Source organism: Aplysia californica, unplaced genomic scaffold (genome assembly GCF_000002075.1).
Source record: "Aplysia californica isolate F4 #8 unplaced genomic scaffold, AplCal3.0 scaffold00360, whole genome shotgun sequence".
In the NCBI taxonomy this organism is placed as follows: Eukaryota; Metazoa; Mollusca; class Gastropoda; order Aplysiida; family Aplysiidae; genus Aplysia; species Aplysia californica.
This window is the reverse complement of record NW_004797630.1, coordinates 358,295-381,963: the sequence shown is the minus strand read 5'-3', so window position 1 is coordinate 381,963 and position 23,669 is coordinate 358,295. Positions and strand designations below refer to the sequence as shown.

The 23,669-nt window shown below is 40.6% G+C and overlaps 2 protein-coding genes across 2 annotated transcripts in view; one reads left to right on the top strand and one right to left on the bottom strand.

Moving 5' to 3' along the window:
* Positions 1 to 376: 376 nt before the first annotated feature.
* LOC101863200 (zinc finger BED domain-containing protein 4-like) lies at positions 377 to 1,030 on the bottom strand. The gene has a single exon (XM_005103156.1). The coding sequence runs from the start codon at positions 1,028 to 1,030 to the stop codon at positions 377 to 379; it is 654 nt and encodes a 217-aa protein (XP_005103213.1).
* Positions 1,031 to 3,624: 2,594 nt separating this feature from the next.
* LOC101860427 overlaps positions 3,625 to 23,669 on the top strand; it is a 52,611-nt gene continuing 32,566 nt past the window's right edge. The window contains exon 1 of the mRNA XM_005103144.3: positions 3,625 to 4,196. The gene's annotated coding sequence lies outside the window, so the exon portion shown is untranslated. The remainder of the gene's footprint in view (positions 4,197 to 23,669) is intronic.

The window sequence follows — 23,669 nt, the reverse complement described above, 5'->3', positions numbered from 1 at the left end:
GTACTATATATATATATATATTTTTATTTTTTTAAAATTATTTTATTTATTTATTTATTTATTTATTTATTTTTTTTCATTTTTTTTTTCAAGAATTCATGAATAACAAAACAGGCAAAATCTACTCGTTTTTCCCTCTTATTCTTTTGATTGACAGAAGTAACAAGTACAAAATTAAAATTGTAATACAAGAAATCTTGATGAAAATTTTCTCTCCTACATAAAATAATTATAAGCTTTCAGTTCATTCAAAGAACAAAGCCAGGAAAGTAGAATTCAAAAAAATTACAAAATTGTGTTTTTGTTCAGAAAAATAATCATGTTCACATTTTCCTCGGTGAGGTTCGATCGCCTGTGTGATACGAGTTCGCCGGTCTCAGACAACACTCTCTGACGGCAAGCTTGTTGCGGGGCTGCAAAGACATTTCTTAGCTATTTCTTGAAGCTGTGTCATCAGTGAGGAATGCTTCCTCCACCATCCCAGGGGGTCTTGCTGCCTGTAGATGGGGTTCTCCTCCGCATACCGACGCATTTCCAGATTCGGCCGAACACCAGGGGTCGATGTGGTCTGTAAAAAACTTGAAATTTTGCTGTCGAACCTCGTCCAGATTGATGTGTTGTCTGTAGCGACTGGAGTAGGTTCCACATCTGCAGCTGAGGTTTTTTCTTCTTCCACTGGGCGCAGCTGTCCTTTCAGGCAATCCTGCATAGCTTGCAGTGCAGAGCTGTCTGAAAAGACGTGTTTCTTGAAACGGGGGTCGATGTATGTAGTGGCTGCCCACAGGTACTTGGTCTCTGTTGACGCAAAGCGTCTGTTGAACTGCTGTAAGATTTCTTTTGCCTCACTACCCCCAATGCATTGCTGATTCATCAGGTCCTTCAAGATGTCCTGCAAGATTCTGATTAGAGGAATCACCTTTGACACCGTTGTCCTTTTCTGCGATGACATTTCTCTTGTGACCTCCGCAAAACGCCTCAGGGTGGCGATCACGGCTTGGATGACATCAACATCAGACTGAGTGATAAGCATTGTTTCCCAGCCGAGAAGACAGAGGGCTGTGGTAACCTGAGGATTAAGGTCATTATATCGGTCAGGCGTATCATGACAAGAGTTCCACCGGGTCTCAACCTCATTTATGGGCGTCTATGGATGAGAACTGGCTTGCTCTAGAACTTTGACCAAGACATCTGACCTCTTGACGCTTTGATGAAAGAATGACACAATGTCTTTCACCTTCTTCCTGGTCGCTTGAAACCCGGTCACAGCTGCAAGGGCGTCAGCCGCTACAGGGTTGAGGGTATGCGCAAAGCAGGGCATGTGCCGGATGTTCAGCTGCTCAATATCAGCAACCCTATTGCTGGCGTTGTCTGTCACGATGGCCAATACCTGAAAGGAAATACCTGTTTCAATAAGAACAGTCTTTTTCTTTTTCTTTTAAATCACATTTCAGAATGACTACTATGAAAATGTGCAGGCATACAACTTGGGTATTGCATGTACCCTGTCATGGATGCATCTGTTTTCCATGACTTCTGCCTGTATCACTGCGATATTCGCCGCTGTGTGTGCCACGCCTGGATGTCAATATGTCTGTGGTGAGGGTAACAACTCTCGTATTAAAAGAAAGGCACTGCGTATATCCTGAAGTGTGGAAGTGACAAGGTTATTACTACAGTGGAATCATGTTATTACGAGAGGGAGGGGACTGGTGCGAAATGTTCGTTTAAGCAGGATTATCGTTATGAGTGATCTAGTAATAAATTCAAGAGAAGTAATAAAGTAGGCCTAATCTATGAGTTTGGTGTTCTGTTTATTTCTTTTTGTTTTCTCCCTTAATGATTATTTTTCTCTACATGACCTCAATGTCTTACCTGTTCAAAGGCCGAATCAGGTTTCTTTCTCTTCTAGTTGTCATGGTAGTCACAATATTTGCACCTTACTCTTTTTAATCACAGGACGTAAGCGCCCCGTATGCCATGGGCTTTTGGTTAATGTTACTCACTTCGGGGATCAATATAAAGAGTCAGACACTACACCCGGGCTCATTATTAGAATGCTTGGTGTCGTGTATGTTCGTCTCTCCGGTTTACAGTCGTGTGTGTAGACTAACATTACACTAGTGATGTTGACAGCTCGGCGTTGGCGATCAGAAAGAAAAGAAAGGGCTCTAGACTCTAGGCTAACTCACCCCCTGTGTTACCCCCCACCCCACCTCACCATGTAGTGCGTTCTGTTTGCTTGCGCACATCACACGTTCGATCCATCTATCACAGCAATGTGACCTCTCAGTCCCCGAACCAGAGAAGTGAGAGGCACGGTTGGCCTAGATAATCTAGACTAAGCTGGCCTATCACGCGATGTGTTAATATCTATACGTTCTTACTGACCGTCTAGGTTAATATTCTTGTCTACGCAAGCCACACCCTCACACTCATTCGCTCCGGCCATTATTGTTGGCACACGTGGGCTCTCCCATACTTTGCTTCAATAGATCACCAACAAGTTTCTAGACTGGCGAGGTTTTACATATAATTGACCTATGCTCTGTGCACAGCAACAGAAATATTCCGCTATAACTTTCTTGCGTGTTTGTTTGATTTAGCTATAGCAGTATTATATTTACCAAGATAAAGGAGAATACGGGGTTTCTCTCCATCTCCTCTGTTTGCCTTGTCATACTCCACTGGGTGTCGAGACCGCACGTGCATTAGCAGGTTGGAGGTGCCATGGGTCTTGTATTGTAAAAGCATCTTGCAAACTGTGCCAATCGCGCCATCGCCTTTCTTCTTTAAAAGTGCCGAGCAAAACTCTTGCTTTTTGATGCGTATCAAATGATAATAATAAGGAGTAGGCTATAACTTGCGACTGTCAGACAAAATGCAGAGGGGTAGATCTATCTAGTGCAAGAGGAAACGATTCAAGAAGAACAATAGCGACACTACTTTCACTAACAAAACACATAGATCTAGATCTACCTAGCCTAATTTAAGTGGTTAAATCTAGCCTAATTAACATAAACAACGTAGGCTGATAGGCTAAATTTTTAAAGAAATATACAACTCTTTTTCAAACACTCTTTGTTCATCCAATCAAACGCCAAGCCCATTTTCCCCACCAGCCCATCAATCGTCACCAAAGATCATGTCACAGCCGCAACGCCACTCCCCCCCTCCTCCCTCCCTCCCCCCCCCCCCTCCCTCCCGAAATCTCATCACCAAGCCTGCATGCACCCATTTAGACGTACAGTTCGCTGATCGACAATCCGTATGATATCGAGAGGATGGCCGGCATCCTGTCAATTTCACTTGGAAACTCTCGATATCAAGGGTTCTCCAACCACCAGCCGGCGAACCGTAGGAGTGACGACGAGGGAGCGGCTTCTTTGAATACTTTGATGTCACCCCAGGCGTAGTTGAAAATACATTCAAAAAATTTCCTAAATATTCGTCAAATCAAAAAAATAATAAGATTTTCGTGATCAGCGACCCAAAATTAGTAAAATGTACGCGAGGAACGCAATTTAATACCGGATTATCAAGTTAAATTTATTTTTGTGCGTTTGCTTTTGAATTATCATTCGCCCGCCCCTTCACTTTTGAAAGTGAAGGCAAAAAATTTACCGCGTGGTGTGTAGTCGCCGAGATGTGTTGGAATCAGTTGAGGGCTACACATCATTGTTTTAGCTAGCTAGACGGTGCTGTTTATTTGAACTTTTTTGGGTCTACAAGCTACAAGTTTTATTGCACAGGTTTTCTAGTTCTACTACAATACAATGTCGGTGTGGAATAGTAAAGAAACTGTACTACAGTTTATAGAACTCTATCGAACTTTGCCTGCATTATGGAAATTAAAATCGAAAGAATACAGTAACAGGTTAACGAGAGAGATGGCATACTCAAAAATGATCGATTTTTGCCTCAAATTCGACCCGTCGGCGAACAAGCAGTTTGTTGTGAACAAAATAAATAACCTTAGAAGTGCATTCAGAAAAGAACTGAAAAAGGTGGAAGCCTCAAAATTATCTGGCTCAGGGGCAGATGAGATCTATGAATCAAGGTTGTGGTACTTCCCCTATCTGATGTTCATTCAAGACCAAGAGGTCCCAAAGACAGGGATTTCCAGCTTGGACACCGAGAATTCTCGCCCACCAAGCTCATCTCTGGGTTCTTCACATTGTCTAACCGTGGAGAGTGAGGTATGTAAATCTACTTTTTATTTTAACTTAACTTTCTTTCAGTTTCCAAAAGATAATAAGGTTATTGTTTCAGTTGAGACACTACATTCTGCAATGTGCATGTAAATTAAATGAAACCGTGTACCTCTGCACCGCTTAACAGCACGTCTAAAAAAGCATGCACAAGATACAGTCTATACTTTAAAAAAAAATATAGAACTGTCTTTTATTTTAAATTCATTTGGATAAAATATTATTTCACATTACCAGAATAAGTTGAACACTATTAGTGAATTCAAAGTAATTTTACTAACGACGATGTACAATGCCAGCAGACACTGAAGTTCTTCTAAACACACATGGACATTAGATAAAAATGCTATTGCCATTTGAACCCTCACAATAAACATTTTTCCTGTCTCTGTAATGGTTGTACCTATCCTTTTGGGTTTTTTTCAAAATCAAGCCAAAATCTGAACCAAAAATTGCTCTTGGTGATAAAATATGGACACATTTCCCCGACACCTTTTTAAAATAAATATGTACAAAATTATAAAGAGAGAATTTGACATTTTCATCTATAGAGCACATAATACACACCTTATGATGCACATTTTATTTCTAGATTTTTCTTTCACAGTACATGTAATAGTTTCTTTAAAGTAGCTTTCGTTGTAAATATCTTCCTGATATATTATATATATATATATATATATATATGTGTGTGTGTGTGTATACTAAATACCTTTGTTACTAGCTATGATGTACAACCTGCTAAAAACACTTCACAGCAAAAGCCTTACTGCTAATATATTATGCTAGAAACTCAAATGCTGCACTACCATCTTTTTTTTCAACGTTTGAAAAGTCATACAAGGTTTTCCTGCCACGGTACTCTGCCTTTGGAATTGAATTGAAAAAAACTCTGAACTTGTCTCTGACAAGTTTAGCTGCTCCAGGTGCATTTCTTGTGTGTCCCATTTCGATGCTGGCAACGTTTTCTCCTTCAGCCCGATGGCCATCTCGAATTTCATGAGTGTCTTCATTTTCAGTATCAATTGACTCTGGGGGAGTGTAAGTTGATGTTGCATGTCTCCTGAGGAAGTTGTGCAGCACACAGCACGTCATAACGACAATGTCAATGTTGTCAGGCTTGAGGTTAATCTTTTTCTACAAAACACCAAATCGTGCCACAAGTATTCCAAAAATGTTTTCCACGACACGGCGTGCTCGTGACAGCCGATAGTTATACACTCTCTTATCATGATCCAGCGTCTTTACGCTATAAGGCTTCAGAAAGTTTTCTCTCAGGGCAAAGGCCTCGTCAGAAATGAAAACATACGGAAGACCGTTGGTAGGATTGATGCCTGGCAGATTTAGCAAATCATTGGTCAAAAGGTTGTTGAAACCTGTGTATTCTATCACACCTCCGTCTGGGACTCTGCCATTTGTTCCAAAATGAGCATACAATAACTCATAGTTCGCATTTGCAAGCGCCATCAAGACCATGCTGTGGAAACCCTTGTAGTTGTAGAAATACGACCCAGATTCAGGGGGTGGAACTATCGCAATATGTTTGCCATCAACAGAGCCAACGCAGTTGGGAAACTGCCAGTTATCTTCAAACATGCGGGCTTGATAAAGCCAATCTTCATGAGTCTTTGGGAACTGAAAATAGAAAAGTATCATTTATCAATACAGTTCATTAAGCTTTATTGTTGTCATTTATTTCCGATTTATCTTTTTAAGCATCCAGTCAAACCTTGTCTCCCCCCCCCCACCCCCGTTGTACTGCCAGGTTTTGTCAATGACAATATATGAAAAGAGACGCCTATGATATAAGCATAGCATTTGTTTTGTGCCATTACAGTACCGCCAACTGCCTGAGTGGTAAGGTCCTTATTAAACTAACGTTAATTTCCCCTCTGTACCGCCAACTTCATGATAGTCCCAATGTAGGCAGTATAATGGGGTTTGACTGCACAATGTAAATAGAAGTGGTGCATGGCTAATATTACCAGTGAGATTAAAATCTTAGAATAAGATCAAGGTTGTATCTTTTTTTCCCTCAGGTACCCATGTCTCCTTCAGCCTCATCTGAGATTTCCATTGGATTGGATGCTCCTGAAAATAGCCGAAACGAGGACTTTGCCCCATTCGAGAGTATTGAGACGTTGTCTCAGAGTTCACAATTTTCTGCTGTGCCCTCTCAGAGCTCCTCTTGTTATCAGGTGTCACCTCTGTTTCCATCCCCGGGTCCATGGCGTTCTCAAGGTCATCCCCGGGTCCATCGCATTCTCAAGTTCCATTCCCGGTATATTTATCTCCAGGCCCATCACATCCTTCATTCAATGGTACACCACAGGAGTTTTCTGGTAGGCATGCATCCAAAATGCCAGCAGCCAAGAGGCCCAATAAGAGAAAAAGCGAGGACGAAGCAATTCTTAACGCTGCTCGGGCAAGGCTATTAAACCCAACCCCCCCACCTCCTCTTGACGAAAATGAATCATTCGGTAAAACAATTGCCTTGCTTCTTAGAAATACTTGTAAAGAACAAAGAATCTACGCCAGAAAGCTTATGTATGAAGTGATGGCAGAAGCTGAGCTCGGTCATCTGTCACAAGCAAGCTATTTTGTTGCATCCCCCGACTTGAGTGGTGCAAGAAGAGCTTAGAATGTTCCGACTCACCAGTCATATTAGCAGACACAATAGTGTCGCTTTTCTGTGTTTGCTAAATGCATTAAAATGTTGAATTTTAAAACCATTGTTTGTCATTTAATGCATGCACATGTATGTGTAGTTGTGTGGCAATCTCTTTACCTTTCTCGGGTCTGTTCACACCTACCTGGTTATTCATGTTTGTCGTCAGTTTATTAAAAACACGGTACTGCTAAATATGGTAGATCTTTTGCAACTACTAATATGTGATAAAAATACTTATATCTTAAAAGTATGTTTTTTTCACTACGTTAAGTAGGCCAGGGCATAAATTTGATTGGTTAAGAGCAAAACCGACAGTCTTTGTTTTAGTTAGGTTTTACGGCTCTTGCAACTGCATAAGGTCATATGAACGCCAGGGGGGGGGGTGTCAACAGAGAAATCCAAACGGGAAATCAGGCTCGCTCTGCTCACCTCTCTAGCCCCAACAGCACTAAGTCTGCTTCGACTATCAAGGCACACGGAAATAGCAGTTCACAAGAGAGTGACAAACATACAAAGAAGTACATGTAGAGGAAAAATGACGATAGTAAGATTGAGGAAAGAATAAGCAAGAGTTCCCCGTATGCTGTTCCTGCACAGTATGAGCTTTACATTGAAAAAATCAGCCCATTTACAATTCTACTGTGCAAAACAACATGTTAATATCCCCCTTTGGGAATGGCCTAAAGACACTTCAATCGATATCCATATTTATATCTAGGTTGGGGGGGGGGGGGGGTGGTGGCGAGACAGTCTTTAATAACGAACAACAACAAATAATGCAAAACATGACAACGTGTTCTAGTTATCGAATGACATACTCACTTTCATGTAATCAGCAGCAAGAGCACCACAAATAGCTGAGCATGTCTGTGGAATAATGAGACTGAGCGATGGTGCAGAAATACAAGATGCGAATTTGAGGTCTTGATAAGTTGCTCCTGTAGCAAGAAAACAAAGTATTGCTGTCAGTCTTTTATGTGGAAATATTGCTTCTCCATAACGGTTGACTGCTGCTCAATCGTGGGTCTGATCAACTGCAGAAGATAGAGGTATGTCGACTCATCCATTCGCAAGAAGTTATTGAAATCTGTCGGATAGGCTCGTAATTCCTCGAGAATATTTGTGTGTGTGTGTGTGTGTGTATGTAGGCCTATTTAGTTTTAACAACCATTCTTTTGCCCAGATGGTCCAATTCCTAGCTTTCTTGTTTGATTTGAGGACGATAAAAGCTGTCAAATCATCCAGGTAGCTTGCTTCAGCCATTGTTGACATTTGTGACCTAGATCTAGCTACAACAGTCCAAGGACGGATACAAAACTGTACGTCTAAACGGAACTTCTCTCGTCGACATACTGTCAGCTTACCAATGACCGAGATCGAGTGTCCGTCGGTTAAACTGTCAGTTTGTCGATCAACGAACTGTACGTCTAAATGGGGCTTTAGGCCTAGACCTAGGCCTGTCGTCACAACCGCCCCAGCCATAGATTTGGGATTTGCTTTCATACTGGTAGTGGGAGAGTCAGAGGCGACTAAGTGACTGCTCTGTACTGGGTGCGCAGAGCAAATCCCAAATCCCAGTTTAAGTTACCAGTTACCAGCCAAGTGAGTGGGAGTGTTCCACCATTTTCAGTTCGGAGGCCACTGCCATCGACATGGCACTGGACTCTGTAGAAAATTGTCCTAACAAATCTTTCCTTATCCTTTCTGACTCTCTGTCTTGCATCACCTCACTCACAAACTACACACTCTTACATCCAAAAATAGTTAGGCTACAACAGAAAATTCATACACTATCCGAAACAGGAAAAAACATCATGTTCGCATGGATACCCAGCCATGTGGGCATCCGAGGAAACGAGCAGGTAGACGACCTGGCGAAGAAAGCTTCATCCCTTCTGCTGGGATCAACGACAAACACTCTCCCACAGACTGACTTAAGAAATAAAGTAAAAAAGTACACCTCCAGTCTGTGGGAGAGCCACTGGGAAAACCAGAAAAATAATAAACTATATGAAATAAAACCCAAACTAGAACAGCGAAATCCTTCGGACCTCTCCAGAAGAGACGAAGTCATTTTTACTCGATTGCGCATCGGACACACGGCCCTGACCCACAAATACCTCCTACAGGGAGATGAGAAGCCGTTCTGTGTCGGATGCGACACAGATTTTACCATTAGACACATCTTAACCGAATGTCTAGACTTTGGAGAGATCCGAAGGAAATATTATAAATGCAAGAAAAAGCAAGATATTTTTTCCGTCGTTGTTCCCAGCAGAATTTTGAATTTTATAAAGATGGCCTTTATAGCAAGTTGTAAAATGAAAAATGAAAATGTACTATTCAAATTTTTTTTTATTGTTACCTGTAAGAGTTGTTTTAAATCACAAATATATTTAAACTGAATTTTAATATTTTACCATTTTAGCATTTTAAAGTCAATTAGTTAACCAATCGTGCTATGAACTTTTGCGAAAGTAGACAACTTGTGTTTCGCGCGCTCATATGACCTTAGCAGTTGCGAGCGCCGTAAAACCCTATACTACATACATACAGAGTGATCCCCCCTTTAGATATTTCAATGGACTCGTCCTTCCGTCGTTAGTTGATTTCAGCTTATTCCATTGTCGTAGATGGGAGGCGAAAGTGAAACAAGTCCGTGTTATCAGTTTTTAGTCGTTGTACTGGCATATTTTTGAGGGACCAGTTCAAGTATTGCCTATAGCGTTTTGTTCTATTGGAATATTAGTTTAAGACGTTTCAGTATCGAAATTAAGCCATCATATTTTTCAAAACTTTGTTTTGTTTCATTTTGGGTTTTTTTTACCTCATGCATTTGGTTGTTGCCATAGTGGCAAATCTGTCTATTGTGTGTGGTCCCCACAGTACATTTAAATTGTCGTTGACTTTCTGATGAAGGCTCCACTCGTATTTGGAGCTGAGCCGGTTCAAAGTACATGTATCTGCCTGCACATTTGGTATACCTATCAGGTGTTGCGCCTTTCTTTAACTGTACATTGTGTTCGAGTGCCAGAGACCATATAATATTGCACTGGCAATACGTGATAGGTCCATTGCCAGACCTCCCTGCATATTGTTTGCACCTTCTCTTTTCATCACAACGAGGTGCCAACTCACTTTCTCAAACAAAGTACACAGTGGTCAGAGCCTCTTTCAATTATTCAGAGTACCCAATGTCCTTTACGATATTGACCACGGTGGTATTTTCGATGCATGGATTTTAATTCATCAATCTCGACAGTTTTGTTTGGACCACCTAGTTGAAGAGGATGATCGATGAGATATTGAGCACAAATATCGCGTACGAAGTTTTGCCATTCAACTACAATTTTGGGGGTGAGGTGTTTAATTCATCAATCACGTACACTTGTCGAAGATCTTTGGACCATAAATAAATTAAATCCAACAGTTTTGTAACACATACACGTGAGCCTTCAAAAAAGGATCATTTTGTTCTGCTTACTTGTTTTCGCAAATATTACATGCCCAGGCGTATCCATTAACAAACCGCTCTCATTCTCGTTTCTGGAATTTCATCAACACATTACAGTACGTGCATGCACGTGTGTTCTGGAATTTCATCAACACATTACAGTACGTGCATGCACGTGTGTTTGAAATTAAATAATGTTCCGCCAGCCATTTGATGCTCTTTAATATGTCTGCCGTAAGAACACACAGTTCCCTGTATTTTACGTCTAAATCTCAGAGACTTTTAGGCGGAAAGGGTGTTACAACAATACTGGTTGGAGCCGAAGGTCGACCACGTCGTGCCGCCTTTTAAACTTAGAGGCCGCCGAAAACGTTTTTGGCACCAACCAGCATATGCCGGAAGCGGAAGTAACACAAAGAAAAAAAAACATCTTGTAGAATCAACATTTTTGCGTTGGGAGTGTAAACGGACCTCTGGCCTACGATAATTTAGATAAAAATCAATTGAAGAATTTAACGTGCTAAAGTGTAAGATCACCGTAATAATCACAACATTGTCTACAACTGTAATTTGATGCACAATTTTCATTGCCGAACCGTGTACCGGGCACATTTTGATAGCACCTTTTGTGCTTGTTTGTTGTCCTGTCTTATACCACGACACTATCATGTACCCTATAACCATCTGCGTCGTCCCCAGTCAGACCGTCTCCGATAAAACATGTTCTATCGAAGACGGTCCGTCGGGGCGTCGGGCGAAATTGTGGGGGGGGTAATTTTTATCTCTGCATAGTTATATCCCCTTTCCCGCCTCAACGACACTACACAGAATTCTAGCAGTTCTTGTCAGCTCTGCATATTTCTAGCAGTTCATTGACACTGCTATGTTTCCTGTGATAGTATTGTTGGAAATTTCACCATTTTCCAACAACGGTATCATGCTTTCTTTGGATGGGAAGCACGAGAAAATCTTCTGTCTTAGTTTTCATTTTTTGTCTGCGTCTCAAAAGCAACAACAACAATAATTTTCTTCTTCTACCACATGCCTTATTTGCAAGATGGCGGTGTCTGACCGACAAACACCGGTGTTAATATGGTCGGCCGCACCCGACGGAAACGGCGGGTCTGGTCTGACTGTCGGTGTCGGGCATTAATGTGGTCGCGGCCTTAGTCTGAGGAATGAAAACCAATCGCGTCTGCTCGAAGAAGAGGCCCTGGTTGAATTGGGTCATGATAGAAATCCCAGTGTGTTTTAAAGAGGTTATAAATAGAACCTTCTTTGGTGTGTAGCATGAGCAACCTGTTTGTGTGTAGCATGAGCAACTTCTTTTGTGTGTAGCAAAGAAGAAACCACTCTGAGATAACAAAGTATGTGCGGCTTTCAGGGAATTGTGTGCTATTTTAAAATCTGCAAACATTGGAGTTGCTGATAGAGGGTTCAGGTCATTAGGGGACCACGTTGTAAAATTGCCTTCATTGCTTTCACATACTGAGGGAAATCTGCGTAGTATGTCTTCATTTTACTGTCCCCAAGCTGCCAGCAAGGCCATGTTAACAGACACATGCAAGGTGTGTCCATGCAAGAATGAAAGTACTGCAACAGAGGAGTGTATTCTGTCGTCTTGAAAGTCTGCCACAATTGACAGAAGTTTCTTGTCCTTTGAGTGGGAAACATATTCTTTTAGAACAGCGTGTGTTTCTTATGTTTCAACAGCGCCGTTGCATTTTGATACGAGTTATTAAACCTGTTGGAACGATAACTCCTGAAAGTAAATTTGATAACTTTCTGAAAGAGTAAAATGCTAACCATTCTTGTGCGCACCTTCTCTTTTCATCACAACGAGGTCCCAACACACTGGTTTTGGAAATTATAATATAGTGGTTCTCACCACTAGATCTAGTACACACTCCTCCTCACAACAGACTCTACAATCTTGAGTTAATTTCGTGTCTAGATCTAGTCTAAACCTCTAAACCTACAGGTACAACAATAGGCACTCCTGTACAATTGCGGTCCCGTGACGGTGAGAATTTAGCTTACTCAACATATTATTATGCAGTTCTAGCTTGCCATGGCCAATATCCCTCGAATGTTCATATCTTCTTGAGCTGGACGACCAAAATTTGGCTGTTGGATCGATGGTTTCAGGGTTTCTCCCTCTTTTGAGTTAAAAATCGCTTGAGTAGTCCCTTCCTTCCCTTCGCCTGATATAGTTGTGGAGGACACAGCAAGTTAAGGTGATCAATCTGGCGTGCTCTGGCGTCACAGTTAGTGTTGTTTGTAGTGACCCCCTCTTTGTTGTCATCATGCCGAAAGTACACTCGATGACTCTACTTGCCCGAGAGTGTCTATAATTATATATGCGCTTTGTAATATCGATGTCTCTCCTCGAGTATGTTATCATCAGATGCTTTTGGGGAGGATATGCTTCGTCACCGAGGAACACAAATGGAAGTGGTTCAGACCTTAAAACGGGAGCATCCTCGGGGAGTGGTAGGCTGTTGTTTGTTAGTGCTCTTCCAAAGGATGAATATTTAAATACACCTGCATCACAATGTCGTCCAAAGTCACCAACATCGATGTACTGAAATATTCCATCAGCATCTGCCACAGCTTGTAAAACAATTGAGAATGCCCCTTTATAATTAAAGTACTGTGGTCCTGAGAGGTAAGGGCATTGTATTTTGATGTGTTTGCCATCAATGCAACCTACACAGTTAGGGAACTGCCACAAGTCAAGAAATTTCTGTGACGTTTTGATGAAAGTTTCTCTGGTAGCCGGTTGCAGTTGAACAGGACTAAGTCTTTTCCAAATGGCAGCGCAGACCTCATAGACCACTTTTGTGGCAGTTTTATTGCCAACTCTAACGTGATTACTAAATCTAAAACTAGATGTTCTCCAACCAACCACCTGTGTTGAGACGTATGGAAAATCGTTGTGCTACTTGTTTGGTTATTTATTTTTTCAGTTGTATTTATTAATTAATTCATTTATGTTTGTTTTGTTTATTTTTTGTTCTGTTCTCCGTTGTATTAATAAACTGCCATTTCTCTGTTGTATTGGCCAACTCGCTTTACCTTCAATGAGACGTGTATGAAATCATTTTGTTGTTTGGGTTTGTGTTGTTGTTTTTTTTTGTTCAGTTGTAATTTTTTTGAGTTAAAAAAAATAAGAATAACAAAAGAGGAGTTCTACTGGTACTGGACTGTTTTATTATCTTGGGAAATCAGGCCAGGGATGACAATGCTTACTTGAAGCGATTTTTATTTAGAAAAAAATAGCATATTCACATTTTCAGGCTTCAGATTTGCCCGACGGTGAGAGATAAGCTCTCCTGTTTTGGAGAACACTCTCTCCGATGGCGCACTGGTGGCACGGTCGCTGAAAAATCTGTTGGCGATAATTTCCAGCTGTAGCATCTACACTCTGTTTGCTTTCCACCACTGTAATGGGTCTCCTTTTTTGTTGATGGGGTTGGGCATAATGCCGATGATCAGTGTTGGGTTGGGTGGTAAGACTAATAGTCTTCTTCAGGAATGAAGAGATTGCTTCATCAAACCTCTCCCACACCGAACTGCTTCCTTCGGTCTCACGTTCCATGGCATGGGGTTTTTCAATGCGAGGGTGCTCCTGGTGGGTGTTTTTCCCCTCTCAGTCTTCTTTTCGCTTGGTCGAGAGCCGATGGGTCGCTGAAAGCGCGTCTCTTGAAGCGAGGGTCCAAGTAAATGCTCACTGCCAGTGAATACACTGTCTCTGGCGACGGGAAGCGGCGAGTCAGATTGCCCAATAGAGTTTTTGTAAGGGAAGTTTCAATATTCTGAATCTTAGGGTCTTTTTTTAAACGTGATCCTTCATCGGTGATTGGAGGCCTCTCACAATTAGAATGACATTGCCAAGCGTTGTCTTTTTCGCCAGACATCTCTGTCGTGACCTCCTCAAACGGCTTCAAAACACTGATGGCAGCCCGTAGTGTCCTGAGGTCCATTGCGCTTAAATGGTCAAAGTCTGTTTGTCCGAGAGGCACAATACCGTTGTCACTTCAGTGTGAAGAGTATTGTACCTTCACTGCTGCTTTCCATCGTACTAAAAGCACCAACAGCCAAAGGCTGAAGATTGTTGGATGATACCATGTAATATCGGTAGGCAATATAGTATCACTCCATTGTCTCGACACATTTCTGAGACTTGTAATGATTGGTGGCTTACATGGCCATTAACAAACAGCAGAATGGGATTTTTGACTTTGTCAGTCTTATTCCGAGGAATGAAAACCAATGGCATCCACTCAAAGTCGAAGAAGAGGCCCTGGGTGATCCACCCGCTATGATATTCCAATAAATGAATCATGGAAAACTTCGTTCAGTTTAAATCCACATTGGGCTCCGTACAAAACTCCCCTAAAAACGTCTGTTCTTGTTCAGCCTGATTCCCTATCTTGCATCACTTCACTCAGAAATTCCACAATCCTACACTCGAAAGTACATGTAGTTCTGTTGAAACTGACGATGCACTGTTGAAGGGGAGGAGCTACCCTCTATGTACATTTTGTTTGTTTGTTGTTCGAGGTCAAATCAAAGTACACTTGTGGGTGGTTGGCGGGTGCCTTAGTGTGGTTTGCTTCTTCTTTCCTATGAGACATCTATCGTCCTTATCTCCCCTTCTTCTTTTGTATGTTACTCTCTTGTAACACCTCTAATCTTCTGGCGCTCATATGACCTTATGCAGTTGCGGGCGCCGTAAAACCTCTACTATAACGAAAAGGGGGTATAAAGTGTAGGGTAGAGCTGGCGCAGATGGTCGTAAAGTTATCTAATTTTGAAAAGTGGATCGTGTCCGGTGTGGCCTGGTGGGATGGCACAAACGTGGAAGCAGGAAAGAATACGCAGGGAATCTGTCTGGACATCATGGTTCCTGGGAATGTATTTATGAGGATTTCATTAGTGCCCCATTAGTCGTTTATTGGTGGTTTCTTTACTAGTCACGTATGAACATGAATGATAAAGAATTCGTACAGCAAGGAGACCGTTACTTTTCTCCAGTGTCTGTTCCCTCTAGCCTTATTTAGGGGGTTATTTTGTGTCTTGTTAGCTATTTGTTCTCATGCATATATAGTCGAATACGCTTGTAGCGATGTCGTTGGGAGGCCAGGAATAGATCGCTGCATCCGTAGTTCGCAAGTGGTTGGAAGAAAAATTCGTCAAGGGAAATAATCCCAATACTCAACCTTACTGTAGAGTTAATATTGAGCTATTTCCCCTATAGTACCTTGATACTTGATAATGCATCGCGACCACATTATATTTTAAGCAGACACAATAATTGTTATCCCCCTCAACGTTATCATTTTTTGGGGGGGAGTTCATCATTTATTACATTTTTAATTCATTTATTTAAATTAACTTAACAATGTCTAGTATATGAAGCCCATGCCAGGATGATCCGCACAGGATACATTCTTCATCACATTAATGTACTTATTCATTATTATACATGATACAAAGCCTACAATACAAGAGAAATTGACAATATACAAGAGACATGGACAAACACGGTCCTTACTATTTGGCCTTTAAAATCCGGTAATAGTAGATTGTTTCTTTCTTTTCTCTTTTTGTTCACTAAGAACTTTGCGAACATTTGTGAGACTATAGTCCTGCATGTCTAGTTTGCCAAGTGCTTCCAACATTTCGTTTTCAATTACTCTGGGCTTTACATCTATCTTCTCCGAGCTGTCGCGCTATGAGATCTGCCGGGATGTTTCTGAAGTTCTTGCCCATCCCAAACGCAATCCACAATTCAGTCACTTGAATAGTGAATATGTTGGCGACTGCAAGTACAACATCGGTGTCTTTCGTTCTGATCATGACTTTTTCAGTCCTTCCTTTGAACAATCCAACACACGTAGGAAGATCCTGGTGTCTGCCTCTTCCTGTTGACAGGGCTCAAGAGACTTGACATCGAACTGAGGTGATGATGTCAACACTCTGTAATGGTATGTGCTGACAACTGTTTTGACGGAAACATCAAGCTGTGCAACTCTGATTCCAAAAGGCAAAAGTTCCTTTTTGTTTTTGTCTACACGTAGGAATCTGTGTCAGTTTCTTGGAATGGCAGCCTGCGCCAAGACTCTTTTTCGAATGCCTGACTCCCTGACCCTCTCTTTTCCCTTATAGCGGCCTTCAGGCTGTCTGGGAAGTACATATCCCAAACCACATCAACTCTTCTCACACCCTATTACCTCCCGTCTGTGGGAGACTCCTTGAAAGAAAACAAGTAAGCAATGAATTACACAACATTACACCAAAACTTTGAAAGCAGAATACAAAAAAAAACTAATAGATAAATACCGTAGTGCGGAGCTCATCTTCACGGATGGCTCCAAAAAAGACAATAATGTAAGTGCCGCAGCCCTATCTTCCAACAGTACACACCAGAGGAGACTATATCCTGAAGCCTCCATTTTCTCTGCGGAAGCCACAAACTGTATAATATAAAACCCAAACTGGAACCGCGAAATCTTTCGGACCTCTCCACAAGAGACGAAATCATTTTCACTCGATTGCGCATCAGACACACGGCCCTTACCAACAAATACCTCCTTCAGGGAGATGAGAAGCCGTTCTGTGTTGGATTTTGCCATTAGACACATCTTAACCGAATGTCTGGACTTTGGAGAGATCCGAAGGAAATATTATAAATGCAAAAAAATGCAAGACATTTTTCCCGTCGTTGGTCCCAACAGAATTTTGAATTTTACGAAGGCCATTGGCCTCTATGGAAAATTATAAAGTGAATTTGAACTATTAAAAATTGTTATGTTATCTAGGAAAATTGTTTTAGATTGAAAATATATATTTACACTGATTTTTTAACATTTTTAACATTTTAAGATCTAACTACTGACACGAGCCAGGCGTACAGTATACTGTTGCGAACAAAACTAACTTGTGTTTCGCGCGCTTAAATGACCTTATGCAGTTGCGAGCACCGTAAAACCCCATACTAAACAAAACTAAAAACACAACATTACGGTGTCAAAATGTACACCTCCAGTGGGAGACCCAGTGGAAAAAAACTAACAAATAATAAACTTCACAACTTTAAACCCAAACTGGGACTGCGAAATCCTTCAGGCCTCTCCAGAAGAGACGAAGTCATTTTTACTCGATTACGCATCGGACACACGGCCCTGATACATAAATACCTCCTTCAGGGAGATGAGAAGCCGTTCTGTGTTGGATGCAACACAGATTTTACAATTAGACTCGTTTTAACCGAATATCTAGACTTCAAAGAGACCCGAAGGAAATATTTTATTTGCAAAAAATTGCAAGATCTGTTTTCCGTCGTTGTTCCCAACAGAATTTGGGATTTTACGAAGGTTATTGACCTTTATGGGAAATTATCAAATGGTTTATTTGAAATTTTAAAGTGTTGTTTAGAAAGTTGTTTTAAATTTAAAATCTATTTACATTCGATTTTTTGCGATTTAACAATTTCAAATAGAAATTTTGACCAGAGTCAGGCCGAGCAGTGAGCTGTTGAGGAAAAAAAAACTTGTTTCGCGCGCTCATATAACCTTATGCAGTTGCGAGCGACGTAAAACCCCTTAATAAACTGACCAACATCAATCCCAAACTGGGTCCGCGAAAACTTTTGGGCCTCTCCAGAAGAGACGAAGTCAATTTTACTCGATTGCGCATCGGACACACGTCCCTGACCCACAAATACCTCCATCATGGAGAAGAGAAGCCCGTGATGCGACGCAGATTTTACCATTAGACACATCTTAACCGAATGTCTAGACTTCGGAGACCCGAAGGAAGTGTTTTAAATGCTAAAACTTGCAAGATCTTTTTTCCACGTTGATCCCAACAGAAGCCTTGATTTTGTTAAGGCCTTTACGGAAAATTGTATACAGGTTTTTTAAATATATTTTATGCAGGATGTCATTTTTAGAATGTTATTTTCCCTCAAGTTGTTTTTTTTACATTTTAAAATCTGATCGTTGAACCGAGCCAAACCCGTGCTATGAACTGTTGTGAATGCTACCAACTTGTGTTTCGTGCGCTCATATGACCTTATTATACAGTTGCAAGCTCTGCAAAACTCTTACGAAAACAAAAACTGAAAAACGTTTTTGGTTAGTATTTATTATTAGGATGAACAGAGTAAGAAGGCTGCCATCCGAAGATAGTTTCTGAGCTATTTTAGCATAGATCTACATTTATTGTGTATATCGCTGATACATGTATATGTTTTTGTTTTGTTTGTTTTTTTGTTTCAGGCAATGTAAAAAAACAAAGGCTACTGATAGTAGCCAGAACCAGCTATCACGTACAGCTTCTGGAAACCCTTGTGGACCGTAAAAAGAAGGATCACCATGTGAGGAGACTTGTGACACAGTCAATTCCATGTAAGTGCTCAGTTTGGCTCTAATCTTGTGAAAAGTCAGCCACAGGCCATAGATCTATATCTGTTAAAGATGCTGGTTGTCTAAAAGGTTGGAATTAATTTTTCTCGTTAATTAAATAACTTTTGTATAATTCACCAAAATAAGGGAGCGGAGAATTTTTGTCGAAATAATGTGTGTCTCTTGATCTTTCTTGGAAAGTGTTGGCACAGAGTTGCCTCGTCGTATGGATACGATAGTAAAACCCGACGTTAAGAATAGGGTTAAACCTATACAATGTTGCACGGTTGGTTAGTCATAAGGACTGCTTTGTCAAATAAAGCCCCATTCCATTTGTAAATTTAGACACATACATGTATTTAATTTCTGTCTATGTACACGTAGGCTGACATGTCTTTTATGAAGGGAGACAGCTTTATACTTATCTTTTCAAACTCCAAATCAAAGTTTGCCCAGTATTGCATTTGATCCCCTCCAACAAATTTGACATAAAGGAAATTTGTACGGACTGCTCAGTTAACGTTTATTCATGCTTTCGAAAAATGAAGGTCAAAACATTTTACAGTGGAGCCCACTTATAACGAGTCCGGAAAAAAACGAAAAGTCTGTTATAAAGACACTATTCTGAAACCCCGATTTTTCTCTTCTTTATCATTGTATATAAAATACTGCTATAGCGCAGTCAAACAAACACGCGAGTCGGTTATAGCGGAATATTCCTGCTGCTGTGCACAGCGTATAGGCCAATTAATTATAATATGTAAATCCTCGCCAGTTGAGAAACTTGTTGGTGATCTAGCGAAACAAAGAATGGGAGGGCCCATGTGTGTCAACAATGAAGGCCGCAGCGACTGAGTAGGGAGGGTGTGTCATGCGCAGACAAGCAGAACGCAACGTGCGATAGGCCAGCGTAAGCCTAGTTTAGATTATCAAGGCCTACCATGCCTCTCACTTCTCCGATGCGGGAATGGAGAGGTCACAGCAATGTGATAGGTTGGACAAATTTGTGACGTGCGCAAGCTGACGGAAAGCACCACAGGGTGTGGTGGGGTGGGAGAAAATCAATGGGCAAGTTAGCCCAGAGCCTAGACGATCAGAGAATAGTATTGCCCAGAGCCCTTTCTTTCTGACCGCCAACACCGAGATGCCAGTCGACATCGCTAGATTTAGCACTAGAGAAAGAAACCTGATTCGATTTTTGATCGAGTAAGACCTAGAGGTCATGTTGAATCAAAATCATCATCAGGGGAGATAGCAAAAGGAAATAGACAGAACACCCAACTCATAGATTAGGCCTACTTTACAGTTTCCCTTGAATTTATTACTGGATCCCTTATAGCGAGAATCCTGCTAGAACGGACATTTTGCTCCGTTCCCCTCCGTCTCGTTATAACAGGATTCCACTGTATTTATTGATGCAATTCTAGCACAGTGTTCTTGCGATAACCTTGCCTTGAAAATCTGAACACCTCTGCCTTTCTTATTGTTTTTCCAGCGACAAAAGGAACACCAAGCTCTCTTTCGATGCTGCTATGGTTACAGTTGAATGGAGGATCCACAAGCCAGTTGCTTCGACTGTGACACCCTTGGCCTTGAGACAGACTACCGTCAAACTTTCAAAGACTTTGGTTCCTTTTTCATCAATGTGGTTGTACACGAACAATGTGCTCTCTCCTGAATGTCTTTGCAAATTCTCTGATATAATCAACATGTGCATTTTATTTTTAAAATTTGTTCTTTGGGAATTAGTGTGTTCCTGGAGAAACATTCCATCAGTTTAGGAAATTTTGTTTATTATTGAAATAAGGGCATATTCTTGTAGCAAACTCAATGCTGACCGCGCTACATATAATGAAAAAACATTTTCACATGTCTTGAGTAGGTTTTTTTTTAAAGATATGCCATAATTTGTAACATAGGGTGTAAAAATTTGGCGTTCTCTCATAGGGCTAGAATCTGAGAAGTGACTCATTTTGTTAGCACTCCTCACCTTTTTGTTCCTGCGCATTGTAGCAACAAGGGTAGCTTTGTGCTGTTCTAGTTGCTCTAATTGTGAGTACTTAGTAGTGTAATGTTTCCAGGAAATGGCTGAGCAAGCCTGAGTAGCATGGAGAGCCCATAACAACCATGTGGCCACATTCACGTCTCACTTTGCTCCTTGCACACCTTTCAATGGACTGTTGTCAGTGTACAACATGGATGCATCACCTCATCTATGCATTTGGGCGTGACAATTCCCAAAACTCGATATATGGGAAATATACATTTATTGCAGTAGGGCCTAAGCTTTAAACCATTATTTCGGTTGATTAGATCTGTGTAATAAATTGAACAATATAATACTCGTGAAAGTGGAGCTGATGTACAGAACAGTGCCATCTGATTTCAAAATATAAGATCTGTGTAATAAATTGAACAATATAATACTCATGAAAGTGGAGCTGATGTACAGAATAGTGCCATCTGATTTCAAAATAAATCTATGCAAAAAGTAAGCAAACAGTGCTAATGTTTGTCCAATGTGTTTTTAACTTAGATACTGTTGAAAGGTGAAAATTGGCAACAGGCTTTCGTGTAGCTGGAATGTTAGAGTTAGAGCACACTCAAAAGACTGTAGTACTAGTAGTAGTAGTAGTAGACAGGCACATTCAGTGAAAGTGCAGATGCACAAAATCTCGTGTAACTGTATCGTGGGAATATTTAATCCTCTTTACATTATGACCATCTGTTTTGTTTTTAGGTTCCTTCTTTCCTCTTTTACTGTCTGTTTCAACATTGGCACCCGAGCTGTCTCTACCAATCATAGCCTTTTGAAATGGTCCCCAACTTATGCAAAGAAAGAGTTCTCATGAAAAACTATTTAATACACCTGATATTCATTCGTATTCACCTATGGGATTTCTAAGACCAGCTTTAGACAAAACTATTTTAGTTGAACCAGCTAGCCCTTTTGAATTATATGGCCAATGCTGTTTCTTTTTTTTTCATGGCCTAGTCTGAAAACGGTTACCCAGAACATCAGGGAAGCTGAGTCCATGATTTATTTTTTCTAAAAGTTGAAACACCATATGTGAGGCAGCGTGGTGAAATATCAGGCTCTCGTCAAAATAATCAAAGTAAAGATACTTCCATTTTTCCACAGGTTTGTGAATCTTTATCATCAAATTTTTGTTTTTTGGCTCAACAACTTTCATACCCATTAAAGAACTCATTTTTGTGTGGATTATTCTAAAAAATGTTAATTAAAGGCACAAAAAAAAGTAAATTTTCAGTTACCACGGACTCTTAAGCTAAGGAAATAACTGCCATTTTCTCACTAATTTTACCCCTGAAAACTGGTGACCCCCACCTCTTTCTTTTACAAATATCTCGAGTTGTATTCAAGATCAAAGGATATTTTGTTCATCCAAATAAAGACAAGTGAACAAGTTTTATGATGATACCAATAACTCTACATGCCCCAAAATTGACGAGAGTCTGATTCCACCACGTTGCCGCACATATTTATTTGCACACGGCACACACCTATCGCCATATATGGAACAATCTTTTTATCTGCTACTGCTGCATATGAGTGAAAAAAGAGAGAGAGGGAAAGAGAGAGCGAGAGAGATCTAGAGAGAAACAAAGAGATTCAGAGAGAGAGAGAGAGAGATTGTGTTTGTGTGAGACACAGAAAGAGAGAGAGGCAGAGAGACAGAGAGAGAGCGCCAGATCACTCTAAATGCATGTACTTTTAGTGCCTATCAAGTTTTTAAAAAATTCTGCCGGTCAATATCTGTCATATGAAGGAAATTTCAACCCTGAGTTTACATTATTTTCAAAAACTATCACCTTTTCCCTACAATTTAAAACAAGACCATATTTGACGAAAATACAGAACTTTTAATTGTGCGAGGTGAGGAAACATGAAAAGGAGAAAATGGCCTCCAAAGTTGAGCAACATGTTTCCGTAGCAATGGGGGTCTTAGAATTGAGAAAGAGACTTGAAATTTCACAGTTATTTTGGCTATTCCACTACAAGGTAACATCAGAAGTAGAAAACTATTCATTCACGGAGAAAGAACTTAGGGGCAAAATAGAATTTTCATGAGTATGGACTTCACGTCAAATGCGACAAATGATTAGCATTATTTATACATGAACTAGGTAGCCTACGAGATATTACATTTTCAAAGTAGCTGTACCGGTCGGTTTGTAAAATTCATTTGTTTCATATGAAAGGCCAATGTCTCCTGAGAATTTTGGTAGGGCCTACCATACTTTTACCTTTTAGTCAATTGTTTAAAAGAATGGCAGTTGTTTCTATCTAACATAATAATCAAATATAAATCTGTCTGCCCCGGTCAGTGTGCTATTATCAGCTACGAGGCTCAAAAGGCAGAAAAGTGACTTTCAATTAAAAAAAAATTTTTTTTTGGATATATTGAAAGTTTGATGTCTTCTGCTTCATTTAAGATAAAAATAAACAACTATAATCGACTGTAAATATTTTATGTTGATTTATTTTGGAGGTGTGTGTGGTTTGTTGTGAGATTGGGTGACAAGATAAAGGAATTTGGACCTTGCTAGTGTGTAGCTGTGAGAGCCATTACCTCATAACCACCTTTGCTTCAACGTTCTTCATTCGCAACTATAGATTTTGACCCCTTTTCGAGCATTAATGTTCTGAAATGTAGACAACTCTGACTTGTAAAACGGAGTAAAAGCGGTAACTTCTAGCTGTCTCCAAGCTTTTTTCTCAGAACCAACAAGAAAAGGGCTCTGAAACGAAACGTCGTGCCATGATGAGGTAGGCCTACAACTTATACAGTTGTATGGTGTAATATTTCCTTTATTTCTTAACATAGTCCCCATGAACACCCCCCCCATCTCTCTCTCTCTCTCTCTCTCTCTCTCTCTCTCTCTCTCTCTCTCTCTCT

Bases quoted from the DNA above. Each gene is read 5' to 3' on its own strand.
- LOC101863200 (XM_005103156.1), bottom strand. From the start codon at position 1,030: ATGCTTATCACTCAGTCTGATGTTGATGTCATCCAAGCCGTGATCGCC.